Below are 23,736 nucleotides of genomic sequence, written 5' to 3'. Positions count from 1 at the left end.
TCAACGCTCGGTTGAAGAAATTTTCATTCGTGGTTACCGATAACTAGGGTAAGTGCACTGCGAGCCTTTTTTTGTGCCATGAAGAAAAACTATGCAAACCGAGCAAAATGTAAGAACTGACTAAAAGCTAGAAAACCGCTTCGCCAGGTGTCATTGCAACGAGGAAAACACACTGCATTTAGTTAGGCATATGAGCTTGAAAATCGCGAAATTATCTGAAAAACAGGGGATAGTTATCGCTAATGCCGGTACGTGTGGGCAAGAATAGGCTAACATTTGAGCGTGCTGTTGCGTAAGAGAATACAGCGGCGACATGTATTTATTCCGAAGCGGGCGAGATGGTCGCCGCCATGTTCTCTACGAAGCACGTAGCGTCCCACGTTGCGTACGCTACGCTATGCTTTATAGCGGGCGGGCGTCCGATTTGTTACCCGCAGTGTCGTTGCGTGCGCAAGCTCACCGCGTACGTCCAACTAAAAGTGACTAATGGTTCGTCCCACACCCCAGCCGCACATCTTGAACACATGAGCAGCACCTGAAAAGTTGAATGCGAGAGGGGGGACGAATGAGTATGAAAGGAATGCCTGAGTGAACCCCTCTCTCGATTTCTGAATACCCTTTGTTTCGATTTTTGTCTGGCGCGCGTTCTGCTGCATTCTTTCGTGCGGTAGCAATGCGTGCTTCTTTGTGGCCCGCTCCGAGTTTCACTCGTGCAAAAACTTCCGGGCTGGTGGCTTTCGCTTTGTCCGAACCTGTCTAGCCGGTTTGGCCTCGTGCGGTGCCTATCGCATCTCCATGGAGTGCCGTGATGGCAGTCTCGAACGATTACATTGTGGACCGGCCTTCACCCTTACAATGTTTTGGGCCTGTAATTTGTCCTTTCTCTGCGGACTACCGCTTGGCTTGTCTAGCTTGGCTCTCATTGCGCGCGACCGCCTTCCTGAAACTGCCCTAGCTGATCTGTGCTGCGCGCTTCCCTTTCTCGCGGTGCCCTCACCTTTAATATCTGCTCTTTGTCTCAGCACCGAGCCGCATTTCCCACTTGAGTTCAAACTATCAGCCCACGCTTTCGATGAGCCACTGCACGTCGTAGCCCAAAATTGTTCCGACTGCACTTTGCTTTCCGCTGAGCCTAGCAACTTGCCCTCCTGAGGCCCTCTATCCGACCCCACCATCCTGACTCTCTGGCCCGCAACTTTACCTGAACCACACCCTTTGGCTAACGTTGCGTTCTGGCTTGAGGTTTCAGCGGCGCACTCAGGTGACTCGCGGTCACTCTCTTTACAGTAAAGCGTCTCTAATACTTGGCTACTATTGCTCGCCAGCCGCATCGATGGAGGTTCTTCCTTGATTCCTTCACTGCGCTGGCCCGTGAGCATACTATAGACTCTCTTCCTGAGAGAACACATCTGACTCACTTATCAAAGCAGCCTCTGCTTCTGGGCTAGAGGCGGCCGCCTTGCCTTTGTTTTCGGTGGGTTTGCTATCCGCCTCTAAATCGGCAAATGCTGCCCCTGCAGCTGCCAAACTGGCGTTCGTTTCTGGGCTTAAATCTTTCCTGCCATTACTACCCTGAGCAACGGCTGTGTCCCCAGATGACGAAGCGGGGTTTCTAGACTGGTCGCTGACACACAGATAGGAGCGCTGCCCGCTTCCATCACTTCGGACTTTGAAGTCCGACTCTCCACGAATGCCAAAATGCCCGCACAGAGTGCTATTCGCCGTCTCATGGTTGTCGACCTCCTCGCCGGACAGGCGCGCTAATACGCCGCCGACATCACCTGGGAGGATGACCACCAACATCACAGAGCAGTAGCCCTGGTCTAGGTCTTCCTTAGCGCAAATCCGCTCGAATTTTGCGAGAGAAGTGCGCAAATTTTCTCCTTTTTGAAAATTTCTCAAACGGGCTCTCGCTCTTTCCCTTTCCTGTAGCTGAACTTTACGCGTGAGCGCCTGCTGCTGTTCGCGTAGTTTCTCTAGTTCAGCCTGTCTCTCGCGATATTTCGCCTGCAGTTCTCTTTCATGTTCCTCGCGAAGTTTTCACCTTTGCTGTTCTTTCCTCTCCTCCAGAATCAATTCCCATGTCTCGTCTGCCTCCTCGACGGTCACCACTTCTGCCCCCAATAACCTCCAAAATCACTTCTCTTGTTTTAGTGGGGCCTACTGCAATGCCCAGTTCTTCCAGAATTTCAAGGAGTTGCTCTACCTTGGACTTGTCCATAGCGGATCACACCTTGTGCCGCTAATCCCCACTAAATTGGAAGCTCCAGCTGAAAGCGATCAAAACACAACTGCCAAATTTCATTTCCCAGGAAAACAAATTCCCACACCTAACATCTGCCTGTGTTAGTGCGCTCTGGCGAAATGAGTGGCAAACATCGGGCACGCACCCAGTCAAAGTATGACTGAAGCCGTCAGACCCGTAGCTTCCATCCAGATTTTGTCGCTAATGGCTTCAAATCCCCATCGCTGATCCACAGTTGGGGCGCCCAGGCTTCGGATCCCACCACTGGCGACCAATTGTTACGACTCGGGTAGCAGCACCCCACCGCTGCCACCAGTTGTTACGGCTCGAGTAGCATGACGAGTTGTCGTGATGCAGGGTAGCGTGGTTGTGCCGGAGAAGGGACGAGGAAGGATGGAAGCTGACATTTGGGAACGAAAGCACAAACAGGTTCACTGGCGCTCTGAAGAAAGTTATTTCCATATTGTACAAAAGAGCAAAAAGTCAAGAATTAAATTTCATAGCGTCGAGCGACTGGATGAGCTTTGTCGCCAGGGCCCAGAGCATTCGTTCCCGCTCAGGACGCTTGCTAAATACATTAAGGCTCCGCCCTTTCACCAGGCGGTGGCCAATTCAACACGAGGCACAGATCGGAAGAGCTACGCACATCACAGCAAGCGGAGGCACTCGTGGTAATGGGCGAGGAGGTTTAGGAGGTCCCCTGCTACTTTGCCCCGTGGTGCAGCTGCATAGCAAGCGGCACTTGTCCATCGAAAACACCGGTGCGGCGCCCTGGCTACAACTTCGGCGGGCTCTCTCCGGGCGGGTTGGCTCTTGTCAGACACGGTTAATTACTGATAGTCACCGTGCGCCTCTTGCCCCGTCGTTTGTACACCGTCGGTCGCGTCTTGAGAGGAACCAGACAAAGGGAAGGTCACCGCAGGTACGTTCCCAGCACATCCTTTTTTTTTCGTGGGGTCAAATCACCTGGCGAAATTGGCACTCCTGTTGCCGCCACAATGGTCATACCGGTCGATGGAATCTGCGCCAAAATCCTCTTCGGCTAGTGTGCGTCCCGTTCATAACATTCTGTCCATTTCTGTTCCACTTGTGCTTCACTTGCAAAAAGCAGCGCCAGGGCATTTTTTTTCGTACAACAGACTGGCACCTTATTTCCTGGATGGTTTCATTGATCAGTAGATCCTCTCGACCATTCGAAACCGTACGAGGTCCATGAACGGGTACAACGATGCCAGCATCGTCGGCTTCTGACGCTAACGGCCACGAGAGGATCCGTTTCACCCTAACTTCAAAGCGTAAAAAGCACAGCCGCTGTACAGGCTCTATTGTCGATGTGCGCCCTTGCACGGACAATTCCGATCCATACATAATGAATGGCTGCTATGGACCGGGAGCTAAAAGTATCTATAAAAATTACAAAGAAGGAGAGTTATTCCAGAATTTGGGGTGGGACGAAGGGATTTTCATCTTGTTCCCAAAGTGAGCGTCGCTATTTGTGAGGTGATGCATGTGTGTGGTGTTTGTGTTGAACGTACCATACATTTGTGACCAGTGACTGCTGTGCAGTGCGGATGTTTTACTTCATTTCTGCCTTTGTTGCGAGCAAATTCCAGAAAATAAATTGCCACGACCTGAAGGCGTTTCAAAACCCTTGATTTTGCTCAGTCTGTGCGGCTGAAAATAAAATCGTTTATCGCGTGTGCTTTTTCGCCATTTCATTGCTTTTTTCTTCAAGAACGTTTACCGCTATAGGTGGCCGATTTATAAAAAGGTTTTGTACAGAACACGCTGTTTTGTTTTGCTGGCCTCATATGGCTGCGACGCATTGTGACAAAGTCGACAGAGGCTACGAAAACTCGCAAAATCGGCAGCTTAGTAAAACCGAGAAACTCGTAAACGCCTCGAGCCAGCTACGAATTTATCTTCTAGCGAGTCACTCGGCTGTCATTCTCTGTGCGTATTTTGCAAGCGAAAGCATAAGGCAGTTCTCGTAGCTCGATAGATTGGTGAGTGCCTCCTCTGTGTACTTCCGAGACTCGCGAAAACTAGTTGTCGCTTAGTCTACGATAGCGTCTCTACCCTCATATTTTCGCAGCTTTTCGTAGCCGGCCGCAACCTTCAGTAGATTTCCGCCGGCAAAATCTCCGTTCCGTACAAGTCTGTTGTGGCTGCATCTTTTATGCAGCCGCTGAAGTTCCCGTGTGACTGTATACCTCGTCATCGAACATTTCGGAGCGGGCATACTTAAGGCAAAACATAATTGTTACTCCCTTAGTTTACCTGCATGCTCTTCTTGAGACCTAGCTCTTCCCGTGCCACCATTTCGTTACTTACCCTTTCTAACTAGCAGAAAATAAATTGTCCGTAAATTTTTGTTACCTATTCGGGTGGGCTGTGAACTAATTATGTTTGTGTTTAGTTTTTCTTTTCGCCGCGATACACACGACCCTATTCCTTTGGCATTCACCCCCTCCCCCCCCTCCTTCACCTCTATTTTTAAAAAAAATCTTCCCAATAGCTGGTTAGGCGGACAACCTTAGAAAATAGAATCGAGATCGTAGACAAAGCTGGTAAATCAAATGGGTCGCAGTTGGGAACGAGAGGAAATCGTGAAATTGAGTGAAATGAACTTCCGTATACACAATTAAGCGATAAAATCACTGCATTGAAAAGAGTGTGCAATTCAGCAGCGAATACTCCGGGTCCATAACACCTCATTCATGGTACTGACACCAGTCTTCTCGGAGGCAATGACATCTCTGGGTATGCTATTCAGCGAATAGCCGACATAAGAGCTGACACAAGGAAGATCCTGTCACAGCAAAGTGCTTTTCATACACGGTGCCTAAATGAATCTGAATGGAAACAAGAGCTAAAGCCGGACCCATATTTTAGCATGGAACTGGAACCGAAATGGACCTCTATTTTTCCCACCATCATGGAACTGAACAGATACCAATAGGATAAGCCGCTCCGAATTAGTCCGGGAGACGATCCAAGGAGTGCGTTGACGCCGGTCGTGCGCCGCGCATCGTTGTTGAAACAAAGCGAAAGGATTTCTCCCCACAGAACCACCAACAATCTGTGGATGGATGGAGTACTGCGTTGTTATAAAATGAAACATTGCGCATCAAGAAATTCGCCTTCAGTGATCCCAGAAATAGTTTATCATGCCCGTCTCTAATTCAAGAGTTTGCTGCCGTCGGCAACCACGCTCTGCCCTATTTTTTGTTTCATTTATTACAGTGCCTTTCAGACGTGAAGGAGTTAAGAAAATAGCAATAGTTTATAATTTAAGAAGCACCAATTCAGAAAAACAATACACGGAAAGGTGAACAATTGCAGATTAAAAAATGAAAATATAAGGTTCAGTAATGGCTTAGTGAAAAGTTAATGCGCAAACATAGACAACCACAGGGAGACTGCACATACGCCCAACCGCTTAATTGTGTATGAGTGCCGTCTCCCTGTGGTTGTCAGTGTTGGCGCATTAACTTTTCACTGAATCAATATTCACGAACTCGCCTAAAGAAAAGTTTTAATGAAGCTCAGTAATGGTTTTGAGCTCAAATAAACCAAAGATTGCGACGACTGAGGTTTTCGGGCCGTTCCACTCAACAGTGGCCTGTCAAATGAATGCTCAGAAAAACACGCCATAAGTGTGGCAGCGAAACCATACTTATTTGAAGACGAGGCTCACTAGTTGAAAGTATACGTTATGAAAGGTATATATGATTAATATTCTTTAAAGTGGTCAATGTATTACAAGAATGTTAACACCTGTATCACCTTGCCGCGTGAATTTCTGAAAGGTGAAGAAATTTTAATGCTGTTGTCCCTGATACAACACTACATAGGCAGGAGTAGTTGGCAAAAGTATTGTTATTGGAAAAAGAAATAGGCCTGCGAAGCACCCTGGTCAAACTGGTGAAAGTTTCAATGGCTTGCCTAATGAGGTTGGTGGCGGTAACGTCAAATTTTGTATGCTGACACGAGTCAGAGAAGTACAAGCTTTTTGGGACGGAATGGAGCTTCCTAATGATTGCGCGTATCTGTTTATGTAGCATGAAGTGAAGGAAACTAAATAAACAATAACAAAGAATGATTTTCAGCTGGAAAGCGGTTGAAGGTACGCAAAATGAGAGAAAAGCACCATATACGCGCACTGTATCCCGCATCACGCGAAAAGTTCAGAACCTCATGACCAGTAAGTTGGAAATGGTGCAACATTGTGTGTTCCACTGTCTCAGTACGTACGCACAACGTCGTGGTTGTGTTCTTGGCCGTTTATGAAAGTCGGATACACACATGTTGGCTATAGTCACGTGATTCGTTGGAAGGACTACTGATCACCTTTTTTTAGGATCAACAATCTTCTAAGTCTTCATGGAGCCGGACTAGCAACTTTTGTACAAGGGCAATACAGTGGGCGCACTTCGGTGGCTGCAACGTTGGCGAAAGGTCTTGAGTGTCGGCTGCGCCGTCACATAATTTTGTGCGCAGACAGGCTGTTCGAGCGCGTTATTGCTGCGGAACGTTTGTCTGCTTCCTAGGGCTGGAAGACCCATAAGCGTGTTTCTAATTGCTACCAACAGGGAAAGCTGGCGCCACGGTCTTTGCGAGTTTCTGAAAAGGCACTTCGTCCACCGTAGGAATGCCGGTAAGACAGCGGTGCTGTACTTGGCTTGGTTATTCACACAACTACGGCTGCAGAAATAAAAATTTTTGTAACACATATATTGCAAGGAAGCGTTGTTTTTCAATCAGAATGTCCTGCAATAAATTATGCTTCCTGTCTGTTGCAATTAATGGGAGAAAAGAAGAACGCCTTAAACGGGCACCGAATTCACCTATGGTGAGAAAGTGCTTTCTCTTGATTCTCTCACATGTAGCTAACCGTAAAAAATAATTTTGTGCGATAAGCGGCACACTTTTTAGAACAAATATTCTTTCATGAAAGCTGTTACGCCTAAAATAATACACTATAGAAGCTAACCATTTTCGCATTCCGCAAAACAAACTTTTCATTCGTGTCATCTGCTGTTGAGGGACCGAGCCCCATTTTCGTGCGCAGGCTATGGCTTCCCTGTCAAAACGCACTACAGGATTCTAAGACAGAAAATTTCTGTAGTCTGTAGTCTTGTATTTTGGGCATGTCTTGTGTAGTCTGTCTTGTCTTCTGTAGTCTGTCTTGTCTTTTGTAGTCCTGTCTTCTGTAGTCTGTCTTGTCTTTTATAGTCTGTCTTCTGTAGTTTGTCCTCTCTTTTGTAGTCTGTCTTGTCTTCTGTAGTCTGACTTGTCTTCTGTGGTCTGTCTTGTCTTCTGTAGTTTGCCTTGTCTTCTGTAGTGTGTTTGTGTAGTGCTCGTACACTGTGTAACAGTCGTTACTGTCACCTGTCAATTAACACAGGATTTGTGTTCTGGATTAGGCTATGCACAAAAATGCACAGCTTGTTAATGGTCGCCTGTCAATTAACACAAGCTTTGTGCATTCCAGAGTAATTCGTGCACAAAACCACTAGAATTGAAATGAAAATGATCAATATTTATTTACCGTTTCGTGCTTTTTTTTCGAGCTTGCTGATGTATGCTGTCCAGCGTTGTCCAGGCCGCAGGTTCCTAGATACATCGCCCATGAGCCAAGAAAAATGGTTTTTGTCTTGGCTGAAAAAAACAAAAAATAGAGATTACCGCTGCTACCTGCGCAAAAAAAATGTGAAAGCGTTCATGCTTCCTCGACACTGGTCGCCTTTCGACTTTGACGCTATGGTTGTTTTCTTGTTGACTTGATTGGTTATCAATTAACTCTTATTTTACCTTCATTTCATCCCAGCAACGATTTCGAGTTTTCAAATTTCCCTCCACGGATCGTTTCAGCCCACTCACTGAATACCCGCCCAGTCTAATCACGCGTTCATTGCCTTTCGCTTCTCAATAATTACCTAATTGCCTCTAATTTATCATTCTTTTTCCTATCTCCTGGTTAAGTATAGGACACTTATCACTGGTCACGTGATTGCTCATTTCGAGTTTTCAAACTTGGCGCCAAGCTTTGGCTTTGTCCATACTTCCAGTTTTTCAAACTTGGCACTGCGCTGTAGCTCCACCTACTTTCAGCGTTTTCAAATTTCGCGGCACTTTTTCTCTGGCCCAGCCACTTTTTGGACATTTTTGGCGGTAAATAATTATCCGATTATGAAATTTTCTTTTCGAGCGGCATCCTCACATCATTCTCTGCCAATTACACAACCAATCGTATGACGCTATCTCTTCTGAGTTGCCCACAACTGCTGCGGACACGATCCCCGGCAACATAGCCTAGTGAACTTCTCATTTTATTCAAAATGTTGTAATACTGAACAAGGCTTATGACTGGCCGAGTTGGTACTGACTCACCTTAAAACCAGCCAGAACACACAAGAAGACATGAGCTCAAGAGGCAGGACTAACAAAAATTTAATTGAAGATTTTGATTATTTGATTTGTGAGGGTTTAACGTACTAAAGCGACTCGGGCTATGAGGGACGCCGTAGTGGAGGGCTCCAGAAATTTCAACCACCTGTGGTTCATTAGCGTGCACTGACAACGCACAGTACACGGGCCTCTAAAATTTTGCCTCCATTGAAATTTGACTGGTGCGGCCAGGATCGAACCTGCGTCTTTTGGGACAGCAGCCGAGCGCCATAACCACTGAGCCACTGTGGCGGCATCATTGAAGGAAAGCCGCAAAAGGAGACCCGCGAAGAGATACAAGCGCACAATAACCCAAAGCAGTGAAAGGGCGAAGTGCAATCAAAGGTCACTGGCATACTAATGAATCAGCTAAAAAAGCAAATTCCTTACGGTGAAGGTTTTCCGATGGCTTAGCCACACGTGTCCTTAGCCTTACCGATGTAGTAAGCCTCAACTATCTACCGACAAATTTATCCCTTCCATAAACCACTGATGTGTCGTGGAAATTAGGCGTGCAAAGCGACATGTCATCCTCAGATTTGCATTCACAATATTGAGCATACAGTGCCAGATTAGAATTTGCCTTCCCCCTATAGAGTGAAAGTGCTCAGTGAAGTGCAAATTCAAGTATCTGCCTGTCTGCCCATATTAGTTGCAGCCATAAGGCAGTGGAACGCAATAAACTCCATTACTTTTGCAAGTGGTGAACCTTTTTTTGTGACACTGTCCATTGGGGACAAGTACCCAGTTTTATCAAGCCTTTTTAATGGCGGCGCAAAGGCCTCCTGTCTTGCACTTCGCTGTTAAGACAACAGCAGCATTACGCTTTCCCGCGACTTTCTTGAGACGGTGAAATACTGTGGAGGTAAGGTGTATCAGCATCATCGGAGTATGTGCTCCTTACCCTCAAGCGAGTGAAAACATACTATAACAGGTTGTTGAGATGGGCAAGTGGGAACCCAGCTGCTTGGAAACCTGCTACAAGAATGCGTCCTCAGCAGTTATGGCATGACTTATCTAAAGCTGATGTCATGCACACGATTGCACACCCATCAAGTGTTTCCGTCTTTACTGACCTTAACCAGCGACAAATACACCTCTTCACCATCCTTCCCCAACAACGAGTGGTCCGACTCGTAGCTAAAAAGCGCCTTCCCCGATCTTTAGCTGTAGCCCCGACAAACATATTCGTCCACAAAGCGCAAGTCTGCATCAAGAAACTGCTAACGGTTCTGCTTAGACAATTCTGATGTAAAAGACAGGCCTTGACCGCATGCCTTAAAGACTCCTAAAACATCTTGTGCCAACATATCTGAGCCTTCTATGTCCAGAAAAATTACAGTCATGAACATAACGAAATGCTACTATGCCAAGGTCTTCCAAACAGGGCTCTAATGCCTTATTGACTTTAGACAAAAAATGTTGCTGAGCAAAGGTACGACCTGCGTGTAAATACCGCCTTGCCAACTGACAAATGCGGATTTGCAGTAAAAGGGCAACAGCCTCAAGAAGCCAGCAACCGAAATCACGCAATCTTCTGTAAAAGCATGTTCATTGTTCACCCTGATGCAGTTTGCACATACCTCAGAGGTCTATCATGCGACAATGAATAGTGCAGGCCCTCCATGTCGATGCTCACTGCAGAGCACCTGCCCAGGTTGCTGTCCACAAGAAACTAGAACTCCACAGAACTCCACTTTTGTGAGTTGGCAAGGCGGTATTTACATCAGAAATCAGGCATATGCAGAGGGTCCCAGGTTGCACTGTTCCTCCGCGACATTCTTCTGTACTGAGTCGATACCGCATCAAAGCCCTGTTTGGAAGGCCTCGGCATAGTAGCATTTTGTTATGTTGATAGCTACCTAATTTTTTTGCACAAGGAGGGCTCAGATAAGTTGGCACAAGACGTTTTAGAAATCTTTAGGCATGTGGTCAAAGCCTATCTTTTAGGTCTGAATTTCACTAAGAATAACCGTTTGTAGCTTCTTGACTTAGACCTGCGCTTTGTGGACGATCACATATGTTGGCGCCAAAGCCCAAGATCAGGAAGCCTCTTAGCTACGAGTTGAACCACTCGAGGCTGGTGAAGGACAGGTTGGCAATCACATGCATCACGACTGCTTTATGGAAGTCATGCCATCACAGTGTTTAGAATGCATTCTCGGAGCTGGTTTCCAAGCCAATGGCACCTGGGTTCCCACTTGGCCATCTTGCGCACCTGTCAGAGTGTGTTTTTACTCTCTCGAGGGAACGGAACACCGTTCACATGATGCTGATGTAGTTGAGCAGCACAAAAAGACGGGCTCTATACCTTACCTTCACGCCATTTCGCACCATCCCAAGAAAGTTGCACCAAAGTATGATGTTGCTGTTGTCTTGACCGCTAAAAGTAAGGTAGAGCCCTTTGCTTCTTCGTTCAAACTAGGCTTGATACAACTACGGGTAATCGTCCGCTATGCACAGTGGCAGATAAAAAATGTTCACCACTTGCAAAAGTAAACCGTTTTTTTGCATTCCACTGCCTCGTAGCTGAAACTACTATGGGCAGACAAGCAGATATCTGAATGTGCGCCTGGCTGAGAGCACTTTCACTGTATAGAGAGGAAGGCGAATTTTCACCTGACACTGCACGTTCAATCTCGTGAATGCAATCGGATGACGACCTTTCTCTTTGCACGCCTGATTTCTACGGCACATCAGTGGTTTAGGGAAGTGATAAATCTGTCCTGATATAGTTGAGGCTTACTACATCAGTAAGGCTAAAAACAAGTGCCTGGCTAAACCGTCGGTGAACCTTCACTGTAAGGAATTAGTTTTTTAGATGGTTTACTAGAACATCAGTGCCTTTCGGTTATTTTTCGCCCTCTCACTGCTTTGGGGTCTTGTGTGCTTGACTCTCTTTGCAGGTCTTCTTTTGCCACTTTCCTTCAATAAAATTTCAGTTGTTAGACCACCCTCATCTTGTGCTCATCTCTTCTCCTGTTTTGTGTCTTCCGGCTGGTTTTAAGATGTAATACTGAATGCCGAAAGAAAGCCATTTTAGAATCAAGTGCACTTATAATGGCCACAGCTATAATGAATGTTCATTTATTACAATATATAGTGCTTACTTCATTAATTTATGCATGAAGTATATGACTCTGCATCAAAATAAAAAAAGGACTAAGCCTCTAACCCTCATGGCCAAACTGCAGTTACAGCAAACAAAAGGACACCATAAACCTGCCCCACATGCAAAAGCTTGCACACAGGCCAATGCAGAAATAAGATCAGATTACTTCCCAAACTGCATGACACTGCCACGCAAAGATTGTGACAGGCAATAAAGGAGCAACAAAAAAAGCAAACTGTAGGTAGCAGCCAATCTCATGCAGACAAGCTACAAGGTCAGGCCAACATAGACGTGGAAGAAATTTAAAAAAAAAGCCACAACAAGCACATAATAATTTTTAAGGTTTTCACAGCCCTTTAAATGGCAAATACTTTCCTGAAAAAACATAACAGAAGCGGCAATTTTTTTTCGGCAATCAATTTTTTTCATGTACTTCATTATTCTTGAAGCATGGGCGGGCATAGAGTAGTCAGATTAGTGCATGCGTTCCTAAGCAATGCCATGCCAAAAACTGTACTTGCATAAAAAGCTTGCCTTACTGAGTGAATACCACTGGCCATCCACTAATTTCCCAGCCTGCTCCAGGTCCCTGGAAAAAATCACACGCAACTTGGTGGCTTGCACAACTTCCATGCAACTCTTGGTCTTTAGCTGGAAAAATTGAGGGATCAGTGAGATATAAAATTTTACATGCATTGCTTTGTTTCAATGGCGGACTAAGAAAGAAACAGCGGTTTCTGTGAGCGCAACTATTTTTTCACACTAGCTTTCTACAGTAAACCATGTTTATCGCGACCTAATTCACACTGACTTGCTGCACGGCCCCAGTACTACTGTGTATAGCTCTATGGTTTCAAATGCTTGTTAGCTCTGAGCCCTTGGGCTTGCACTCGTTAATGCAGAAAACCTCGGAAAGAGCAACCAGAGCTTCGAGCTTTAAGCCATAGGTATTCAGAAGCTCAGTGGTCTGTGAGAGAACTTCTGGCTGGGTGACACAGTAGCAAATGCTTCTCCAGCTACTTTCACTCCACTGCAAAAAACTCGCACAGCAGAGACCTGTCCTCTATTTTGCATTGCAGAAACAATCACTGAAATTCAAAGCACGCATACTAAATGCACACCTACCTTCCAAGACAGCTTCATAATAATGGGTATAATTATTGGAATGAAATACCAGTCAGTACATGTATTTTTCAGTTTATCCAAAAATTATAAGCAACCAACAAACAATAAATATTAAAAGAGAAATAAAATAACCAGAATTGTTTAAAAATCTGTCAGAAGAATTATGTGACATCCACTACAGTCCAGCAGTTCTTCGCGCTTGTGCACCTTCAAACCACACTTTCTTATACCCTAGTTACACGGCTGGCTTAACTGCGGTTATGCTTAACCGAGGTTACCGAGCTTAACCACGGTTAACGCGAACCGCGGTTTACTGCTGTTACACAGCGGCTAGAGGCGGCTGTTATTAGTCACTAGCGCCCTCTAGGGTAAAACAATAAAAATGACGCGGCGATCGGCAAAATAGTCGCAGTTCACAAATGAGAGCAACATTTTCGCCACGTTGCTTTTTAAACATGATTTCTTAAAACAAAATGCACTTTACGGCGTGCAGAAGACTCGTGTGAGATATTTTTCAGCCTACGCCTGCTTCGGTAGAAGGGCGGCAGGCTAAAACAGTTTGTAAACATTGGTGCCACTCTCGTTCTTTCTCGAAATCTCTCGTGGAATGCGCTCATTCATCCGCTGCGTTGCCTGTGCTCCCGACTGTTGCGGTGTTTTGTGTAGCATCGGCCGTGCACATACTGCTGCATGAGCAGTAATGGCTTTGACCAGGCCAGTCGTCAATGAAAGCGGTGAAGATGAGGCATTCTGGACCTTCTTCATGTCCATGCAAGCAAGGCTTCAACAGCGGCGAATCCGGGAGCGCCAAGTTTTCGCTGAAGTGGAAAGACTTAACATGGAGCGAAGACGTGCAGAAAGGCGCCGTAAACAGCTCATGGTGATCACTGCGCGAATCGCTTTGCGTGACAGGTGCCTATGGGCTTATCCACGAGGTCCGTCATGGTGGGAAACAACCCAGCCTCACCTCTCGGACGACGACTTTCGAGGACACTTCAGAATGAACAGACACACATTCAATTATGTGGTGAGCGTTTGTGACTGCATGAGGCGTGTCGACACAAACATGCGCGATGCGATCCCTTTGGAGAAAAGGGTAGCCATCGGGCTCTACAGGTTGGCGTCTTCTGCCGAGGACAGAACTGTGGCCAACGTATTCGGAGTTAGCCGTGCTTCGGTTAACATCATCTTTCGTGAGCTTTGCGCCGTTATAGTTCGTGTCCTCGAGTCGCGATTTGTGCGCTACCCACGACGGCACGAGTTGGAGGAGCACGTTAGGCAATTTGCAGCAGTGACCGGATTTCCCCAAGGTGTGGGAGCCTTAGATGGTTGCCACATTGAGGTGAGCCCACCCAAAGAACAAGCTGCGGATTACTATAATTACAAGGGTTGGTACTCTGTGATCTTTCTTGCAGTGGTGGACCATTCATATAAGTTTATGTATACAAATGTTGGCACACCCGGAAGGAACCATGACTCTGATGTGTTCCTCAAGTCACGTCTCCCAAAGGTGCTGTCCAGTGACCTGTTCCAGCTGGGAAAAAGAACATTCAATGGAGTGTCAGTTTGCCCTGTAATAATAGCAGATCAGGCTTTCCCACTGCAAACCCATGTGATGAAGCCATTTCCGCAGCCAGGGCCAGCAGGTTCTCCGTCACAAGTTTTCAACTACCACCTGTCCAGTGCGAGACGGGCTGTTGAAAACGCATTTGGCCGTCTGAAGGCACGTTTCAGGATTTTATTGAAAGGCACGGAGAACAAACTTGTCAATGTGAGACTTATCATTCGTGCGTGCTGCGTGCTGCATAACATGTGTGAACAGCTCGGGGATCGGTGTGATTCAAGCTGGATTGAATGCATGCACTCTGCTGAGGTCAACAGGCCTCAGCCAGTATGCACAACTAGCCGGTATACACCAGGTGGTGCAGAGGTTCGAAATGTTTTAGCAAATTTCCTTGCTGGCAACTGAACAATGCACCACCTGGATCGTGTCCATGAAGTCGCTTCAGTGGGCTGTGAGCCGAAGACTGTGCCCTGTTTTTCATTGTGTATTTTATTTTGAACTGAAGTTCCTAACGAGTTTGCTACATCAGTTGTTTTGAATTGCTAATATGATTGTGAGTACAGCTTTGTTGTGAAACCCTGTTCTTCTTTCACGCTTTATATTCGCCATTTAATCTGATTACTGCACTGTGATGTTCAAAGCAGAACATTATATCTCGTCCTGCCTTGCTGAAACACATGAAACTCATAAATATAGGTGCAGCTATTCCGTGCTTAATTTTAGATTTTAGTGTCTTTGGTGGTGTATTGAGGACAGAGGTTATCACATCAGGCGGTCTCTTTGTTGAATTGTTTTGTTGACAATGTGTAATGTTTTGTTTATGACGGTTCAACGTCCCAAAGCGACTCAGGCTATGATAGACACTGTAGTGAAGGGCTACGGAAATTTTTAACACCTGCGGTTCTGTAATGTGCACTGGCATCGCACAGTGTACGGGCCTCTAGAATTTCGCCTCCATCGAAATTCGGTCACCGCAGCCGAGATTGAGCCCGTGTTTTTCGGTTCAGCATCCGAGCGTCGTAACTATAGTGAGCCACTGTGGCAGCAGAATGTGTAATGTAGCAGCCAAAACTTTGCATTGAGTTATATGCAACCTAACTTTGCTGCAACATGAAATGGCATTTCCTTTATTTATATTTTTCGCACAAAAACTTGGCTAAGCACCAGTATTGTGGTCGCGAGCCTCTCTTGTGGTAGTGAATTGCAATGTCCTGTAGTGTAATTACAATTTCACTATAGTTAATCTCCTGCTCCTTTTTTTTCTGGCGAAAATATTGCTGCATCATTTGAAACGCAGTCTTGTGTACCTTTTAGTTCTTTTTGCAGCTTCAGTCCTTTCTTTTGAAGCTTAGATGATGCTGTGATATATATGCTGTTATTTCATGCTCTCAATTTACATTCCATGCAATTACTGCGCTGCAATGTTAAAAGCAAAATATCGCATCTGGTCGTAATATGTCAAAACACATTGTATGAAATGCACTACTATAGGTGCAACCATTACATGCTTGGTTTTAATGTATTTAAATATGTACTCACAAAAGAGTAGCTCATTCAGTTATCTATTGGAATTATCTTTTGCTGATTTAACCCAAAATTAAAGTTTTCATTGCATTGCATACACCAAGGTTCATTGTGCTGACTAGGTTACAGGCATATGCAGTGGATTTTTTATCTTTACTTATATTTATAACACCTTAACTAGGGTGTACAGAAATACTGAGATTGAGTAAGTTGCTGTGGTCATAAATCTACAAACACTAGAAAACACAGCAGAGAAACAGACTCCCTCGAGTGGATATACAAATGAACCATATAATAATTTTTTTAAAGTTCAAAAAACCGACACAGTCTTGTTCGCTGGTGAACATACTGCACACAGCCCTGACGGAATACACTATCAAATGCTGTCCCACTCCTTTGAACTTGCCGTAGAGGCACTTTTAAATTTTTTTAATAAGGTTTGGGTGTCGGGTATACTACCCGAAGCCTGGAAGAAGGCCATCATAGTTCCATTTTTAAAACCTGAAAATCCAGCAACCTTTCCCAGTAGTTATAGGCCCATAGCCCTCACCAGCTGCCTTGCGAAACCCTTTGAAAGTATCATGAACATTAGACTAACCTTATTGCTAGAACCCCGTGAGCTTCTCCCATGTCCATCAGTGCGGTTTCAAAAATGCATGCTCCACAACAGACCACCCGGTTCATCTTGAAAATACTGTCTGTGAAGCTTTTGTACACAAAACGCTGTCTTGCTGTTTTTTTAAATTTCGAGAAAGCGTATGATACAACCTCGAGATGTTATGCCATTTCGGTGGCTATATCAAAAATAGTCAAAAAGAACATTCCAAACAGCATTATCAACATGGACTCGCTGAGTGTAATCATAGCACTGAACGCCAGAAATGTGAGAGAACCTTTAATAGGAGATATACTACATAACATAATAACTGATGAAAAAAAGACATGTAATTAAGCTCTGTTGGATTACAGGCGACCTTGGAATTAGAGTAAACGAGAGAGCTAAAGTGGTGCGCTGCTCAAACTCGGCATAAGGAAGTCGGGACTGTAAACATACCCTGTGCAGAATGCATAAAGTTAGCAAAAAATAAACTTAAAGAAAAATGGCAGTCTACATGGACTAGTGAAGAAAATAAGCTACATTTAGCAAAACCAACTCTGGGAGAATGGAGAACATACAGGCATCAGGAGCAATTTATAGAGGTAATTTTATTCCACCTGCACATCGGACACACACACCTAACACAACTTTCCAATGACAAAACAAGACAAACCTTTATGTGAGAAATGTGGAGATGAGCTCACAGTGAATCACATCTTATTCTCGTGCACAGAGCTCTAACGGCTAAGGAAAAAATTTTTTACAGTATTTTACAATGAATGCATTCCCTTCCACCCCAATTTACTTTTAGGCAATAAACCACCTGTAGGTAATTCATCTGTTTTTGGTTTTCTGAAAGAAGCGGCGATTTTAAGCAAAATATAATATCACAGAACTACTGGATCTAAAAATTCTTACCTTGTGCCTTGACGCATTCTGTGATGCACCTGATCTATTTTCTCAGGCCTGAGAAGAAGGCTGAGGTCTATGTTTTGATTTGTTGGGCTCCTCGGAGTCCTTGTCCGGACAAGGACTGTCGCTGAGGACACCCAATTTTTGAGATTATACCATGTGTTTGGCACATGATAGCCTGTGTTGCTTATCGCCATAAAACCAAATACAATACTAGAATTGTGATTAGCTGTTTATTTGTTTTGCTTTTCAAAATACTGCTGCATCATTTGAATCATAGAGGCTTGCATATCGTTAGATTCTTTTTGCAGTTTTAGCCCTTTCTTTTGAAGCTTGTATGACTTCTTGGCAAGCTTGGCAGCGGTGGCAGCTTCCTCCTTCTGCAGCTCCAGCAGCTGCGGTATTGTGGAGTTGCCAGCCCGTTTCCTTCCGCTGCTGGGGGTAGTTATGACATCTGCAGCGGCAACGTTGTCCTCATCTCTGGAGCCTCGGTTAACTGCGGCGATGCTGGTACTTGTGTGAGCTGGCATGCTGTAGAGCCTGTCTTCCTGCTGCTCAATGACATCATTCGGGCTGGCATCAATTTCACCTGCATCCTCCCAAGTAGCCAACACCTCAGACCCTTCAACCAGAGCTGCCACCTCTGGCACCTGTATAGCATCGAACGAAACCTTGTTTACATTGCAATAATCCAAATTTGTAACCAACGCAAGAGGGACATGTCCATGAAGATAACACATCTCATGCATAGGCAGACAAAGGCTTCTTACATTGGATGACCGAAGCCGTACCAGAACTTGTCACAGCTGCTTGTCAGTAGCTATCGTTAAGCTAATAGGTAGGTTTTGTATATGGTCTTCTAATAATCCATTTAAAATGCGGGGTGGTAAATGCTTAGCATTTTTCAAGAAAATGTCATCATAGACAATTTTTACAGAGGACCCACTGTTTTTTGTTGGAAGGATGTTATACAAAAGAACATTTAAAGGATCAAGGAAATTTTGTACCAGAACTACCTGCGTGGTATGAAATCTAGGCCAGTGGACTCCAAAAAAGGAAGTCGGCTGGCAACAAAAAAGAGACAAGGAGTGGTGTAAACCTGATTCCTACATCCTTAGGCACGTCTGAACAGTTAGGAGTTGAAATCTAGATAATGAAGGAGGAATACGGGGTTCAAGATAAAGCACGATATTGGCCACTAATTTGGGGAGGCCAAGGCACAACCGAAGCGCTTCCCGCTCCAAATGAAGGAGCGGGCGAATTTTGTAAGTAGCTGTACCAGAAAACAGCACAGATCCAAATTCTAAAATTGGTCGGACATACAAAACATAAATCAGCAAAAGTGCATCAGTTGAAGTCAGCGTTCGTCCTGCGTCTATCTTCTTTCTTCCGGGTCCTATGTATTTCGGCTGAAAAATATATGCATTCTACGTACCAAGACTAACTAGCTCGTCTTTCCACTTTAACAAGTCATGTACTGAGATTTAAGCGCAGTGTTGGTGAGGAAAATCATACGAGTGCAGTGGTGCAGTACACAATTTATGGTTGTCACAAATTTTCTTTTTAGTCCACACTCCTTCATAGCTTTAATTATTCCAACATAGCCAACGCATCTTATAAACATCATTTTATGAATATTTTCTATTTACACGTATTTATGTCATTGAATTTAGTTTCAGACGTGAACACTTTGGAACTTAAAAAATACATACTACCTCAATACTTTCTTCAACCAAGGTATCGTCATTAGTTGCCAGGGTTCCCAAAAATTTGTGGAGCATTCGGTAGTACTCCCATCCAATTCCTGGTGAGCCGGTGGTTGTGCCATCACGCCTCAGTTTCCTAAACAAAGAGAGCACTATTTACATTTCCAAGCAATCTATTAAGCATTGCATAAAATGTCTGACAGTGCTGATGTAAAATTATGCTTCATAATTACAGGACATAATAGTTTGTAGCAGCAACTCAGAATAATGCTATGAAACTGTAACGAAAACACCAAACTGAAAATGTATTTACACTGCACTGTTATGTATATACTGAACGATGCATAATTAAATCGTAATGAAACTTCTTTAGAAAGGTGTTTTACCGAAAACAAAGCGGTCAGACAATGCACAGAGGACGCGTGCTAATTAACCCACCGCGAGTCTATCAACAGCGTCGCAAAAAAAAATTCTGCAGTTCTCATTCAATAAAAGCAATTAGTGCATACAGGAAACCTCGTAATTCGTCACCACCGATAGCAGTGGTGCGAGTACCATTTCATGCCAGCCGAACGCAAAACTAGACGTGTTTTTAGATGTAAATAACTTTTGTAGGAACAACTAGTGAACTGCTCGGTAATGGGTCCGCAGCGCCGTGTGTACACTAGCCCTACATGCCTTCCGAGTAGTCGCGTCATTCACACTGAGCGCAGCCGTCCCGACGCGGCTGTGTAACAGCGAACCGCATAATATTATACACGGGCGACAGAATATAGCATTTGTACTTACCGGTACTTTTTGTTCAGGTTGTTAATTTTCATCCGAACTTGTTTTGTGCTGTAGGGTCCCTCGTCGGCAGGTAGTCCCGCGTTCAATTGGGCTGTGATGGCGGCATAAATTTTGGCGTTCCTCACGTTCCCACGAAGATGGGGCAGATGGTTCTCCCAGATTCGTATCAGGCTCTCCGTTGTTGGCGGAGGCCAATTCGTGCGTCTCACATCGGAGGCCGGCCTGCATGCTGTCTCTGTGGGCGCCGCCATCTTCTCGGTCAATGACGATAACCGAGGTTGCCAATCTCGGTTAGCGATAACCGCGGTTAGCTGCGTAACCGCAGTTTCCTTCACCGTGTAACAGCGGCTAACCATGGTTCCGCTTAACCGTGGTTTCCTTAACCGCGGTTAACCCTGCCCGTGTAACAGGGGTATTACAGGCACATTTGCACAGAAATTGGTCCTTGAAGGTATTGGTGAGCGCTACCAAAATACGGAAAGGAACGAACACACAAGACAAGTGCTTGTCTTGTGTGTTTGTCCCTTTCCGTATTTTGGTAGCGCTCACTAATACCTTCAAGGATGCATTTCCAACTAGCCCCAGTTGTAGCTCTTTTGACAGAAATTGGGTTGAACCTGATCTTTAAGAATCTTTTTTGGTGCAACAGTAGGAAGAAACCAGGTTTTACCCAAAAACGAAGCACCCTACACATTGCATCACAAGCCCAGATGGTGCACTTGAGTCGCCTCTTGTGCTTATGCAAGAAACAAGAACAGAGATATCTTGACTAAATCAAAAAAAGAGGAAGTGCAGTGCATGTGTAATGCAGAGAAGATATAAGCAATACCACACTAAAACACTGGGAGGATTCCAAGAGTAGGTGAATGCATGAATGCGTGGCAATCAGGTGGCTAAATGAGATTAGGAAATTTGAGGAAAAAGGGTGGTAGCATGTGGCACAGGAGACAGTTACCTAAAATGAACTAGAGAACCATTGTTCTGCACTAATTTTAACAGCACATTCACACGACAGACAAAATCACTAGCTCCAGGAACAGACTGAGCATCATGCAACTCAATGTCAATCACCATTGCAAATGGCACCAGCACCGCAGACCGCACATGAGGAAAAGTAGACATATTTTTGCTCTCAACTTTGAGCAGCAGTCAGCTGCGCTTTTAGGAGCAAAGCTCTAAAGTACGGCAACATTGGCACTTTGTTTTACTGACATGAGGGTGCTTGTGAGCGTGCAAGTCCCATGTTTGTTTTGCACCAAATGTGTTAATTGCGAGGTATGTTTAACTAAAGAGGGGCATCTAACATGGGCATCAGCTCTTCATTACTTCCCTTCTATATCCCTCCCTTATATCACGGTTCAAGTGTCCACCAAAATGTGAGACAGTTACTGTTACATTTCCTTGAATTTTCCTTCAAATAATTTTAAATTTTTCAAGTATACAGCTTTAAAAAGGTAGAGGTACAAACTGTGCAGTATAACCATATGCTATGGCAATAAACCAGCAATAAATCTGTGCTGACAGCAGCTTGCCCAGTGCATTGCAAGGATGCTATACCATACAAGGATTGGTGTCATCGTGCAATGTTACATTACTGACTGACAATTTGGTCTCTGTGTCAGAAATACTGGTAAACCATCATTGTAGAGCACAATGTTTTTAAAGGGATAAATGAACATATAGGTCTTTTTCGAGGACACATATGCATACCAGGCAACAGGTGTGCAATGTCAAAGCACGTTTATGTTAACAGCAGCTGCGTCAAGAGCTACATCAGCGACTATATTTTGTACAAGTCTACAGTTCAGGTAATTGTAAGCTGAGGTACTGCTGTGAAGTGCATTTGAGTTTCATGCATTTCTAAACCTTGCTGCAAGCCTATATTGAAAATATTTTTCTAAATAGGCAGCTAAGATATGCATCACTGAAAAAGAATAACTACCATGAACGGATCAGGAGGGATGACACAGCCGAAGGCAGGAAGCACGCATGGCCCAATAGATGCTGGCCGCTGGCAACTGCAAATAAATACATCCAGAGCAACAGCTGTCAGTGGCTGTAGCCATGTCATGAATGACAAGAGAGGAAATCGTCTACTGCTTTAAAAACTAAACTTAGACGTAATATAAGTAAATAAAAAACCAATGAGCTAGCCCATGACAAAACAAATGAACAGATTTTATGTAATGCACCCATATACATTCTTTGAGAAGAGTCACAATGACTGTTATAACCACACTGAAAGATGAGCTGGCTGAAATACCGCACACCAATTTGAATATAGGATGTGCAGGTTTTCATTAATTCCTATCATGGTGCCTTGCACCAATGTCTAGGTAATAAATTGAAAGTTGCAACCAGTCTGCCTTGGTTAAATGAGAAGAGAGAATGGAAAAAAGCATGCCTTCACTAGCAAGAAGCTTGATATCTCACAGCACAGCTTGGCATCATAGAAAAATTGCTAGCGCATTTAACAAATCTGCATACAATTAAAAGCCGGACAAATTTGTCGACTGGCAATGCAAGTAAAGGCAAGAGAAACAAAAAAATACCAAAGAACACTCGTGAGTGCGGCGAAGGGAGGTCTGTGGGTAGGATCCCGTGCCTGGGAAGAATTCCGAGCTCGGAGAATCGCCGGCACCACAGCTGATGGCACGCAACCAAGAATAAATAACAAAGGGAAAATAAGTAACAAAAAAACCATCGACAATGGCGAACGACTTGAATGCGTGCCACAAAAGCGAGGGATATAGCAAAAAGGTAGAAATCCTAAATAATTGTGCAGTTGCATATCCGACAGCTCGCAGTGCTCAGAAGGAGAGGAAGCATCAACGTTTACAGCTCAGGACACGCAAGATTGATCTAACTTTGACATAACACTGCCTCAAATCCTGTTCCACTGGGGAAGCACAGAGAAGTTTACAAATGACAAGGCGATGAATATGAACTAGCCTTTCGCATGCGATCACTGTCTCAAAATTTAGTATGACGCATATTAAGGCACAAGCACTAATCCGATGAGTACTAACCCTGAGCAAAATAGTGCGGTGTCTGATCGCAGCTGGCCTAGCGCGAGCGCTCCGCCGCGCGGCACATCTCGCTCAATGTCTCCTACGCAGTGCAAATCCATGCTTTTGCACCGAGTGTCGAAGCGCTAGGAACCGAAAGCGTAACTCTGTTGTGATATCTGGTGCCATTTTTATTTACCACGACACGCGAGTAATAAATGCAAATAAAGACAATGAGAACAACACTTGTCATGCAGGATATAGGCCCTGCTTTTTTGGCGCCGCATTATAGCTGCGGCAACCGCAGGCGGACTGCCTCCACTCACATCCCTACATAGCCGCATACAAATAGCGCGTGTGAATACAGATCATTAGCAAAGAAACGCAGAGCGGGACTCACCGGCCATGCGATTCATCCAGGCTTAGCAAAACGGCGCAGGAGTCTTTGTTCCCCTAACAGATGAAAAGACGTCGCAGCACTCTTCATGGCTTACCCGTTGAAACTCGCCAATGTTGACAGGCCGAAATCCTGGTCGTTGGCTTCCAAAATACACTCCTGCTCACCTTCCTATTGAATGAGTTCTTCACACGTGTCCGCCGTACAAGTACTCAAGCAATGCTTCAAAGAGGCAAATATTACAAAACACGACGTGTCGGTGGCGCTGCAATGGCGCCGACGGCTGCGCTTTCGTGTCGGTGA

General features: G+C 44.9%; 1 protein-coding gene across 1 annotated transcript; it reads right to left on the bottom strand.

Moving 5' to 3' along the window:
* Positions 1-473: 473 nt before the first annotated feature.
* On the bottom strand, positions 474-23,616 carry LOC144116499 (uncharacterized). Its single transcript, XM_077651203.1, has 5 exons — positions 23,437-23,616; positions 22,581-22,674; positions 21,971-22,046; positions 12,350-12,461; positions 474-535 (listed from the first exon to the last, which is right to left on the bottom strand). The coding sequence occupies exons 1-5, from the start codon at positions 23,450-23,452 to the stop codon at positions 474-476; spliced, it is 360 nt and encodes a 119-aa protein (XP_077507329.1). The 5' UTR covers positions 23,453-23,616.
* Positions 23,617-23,736: the final 120 nt, after the last annotated feature.

This window comes from Amblyomma americanum, chromosome 1 (genome assembly GCF_052857255.1).
Source record: "Amblyomma americanum isolate KBUSLIRL-KWMA chromosome 1, ASM5285725v1, whole genome shotgun sequence".
Classification (NCBI taxonomy): Eukaryota; Metazoa; Arthropoda; class Arachnida; order Ixodida; family Ixodidae; genus Amblyomma; species Amblyomma americanum.
This window is presented reverse-complemented; position numbering and strand designations above follow the sequence as displayed.

What these genes read in the sequence shown, in the direction of transcription:
- LOC144116499 (XM_077651203.1), bottom strand. An exon ending in GCACTCACGAGTGTTCTTTG is followed by an intron (nt 22,047 to 22,580) that starts GTATTTTTTTGT and finishes ATTTATTTGCAG; the next exon opens with TTGCCAGCGGCCAGCATCTA. An exon ending in TCCCTCCTGATCCGTTCATG is followed by an intron (nt 12,462 to 21,970) that starts GTAGTTATTCTT and finishes CAATTTTTCCAG; the next exon opens with CTAAAGACCAAGAGTTGCAT.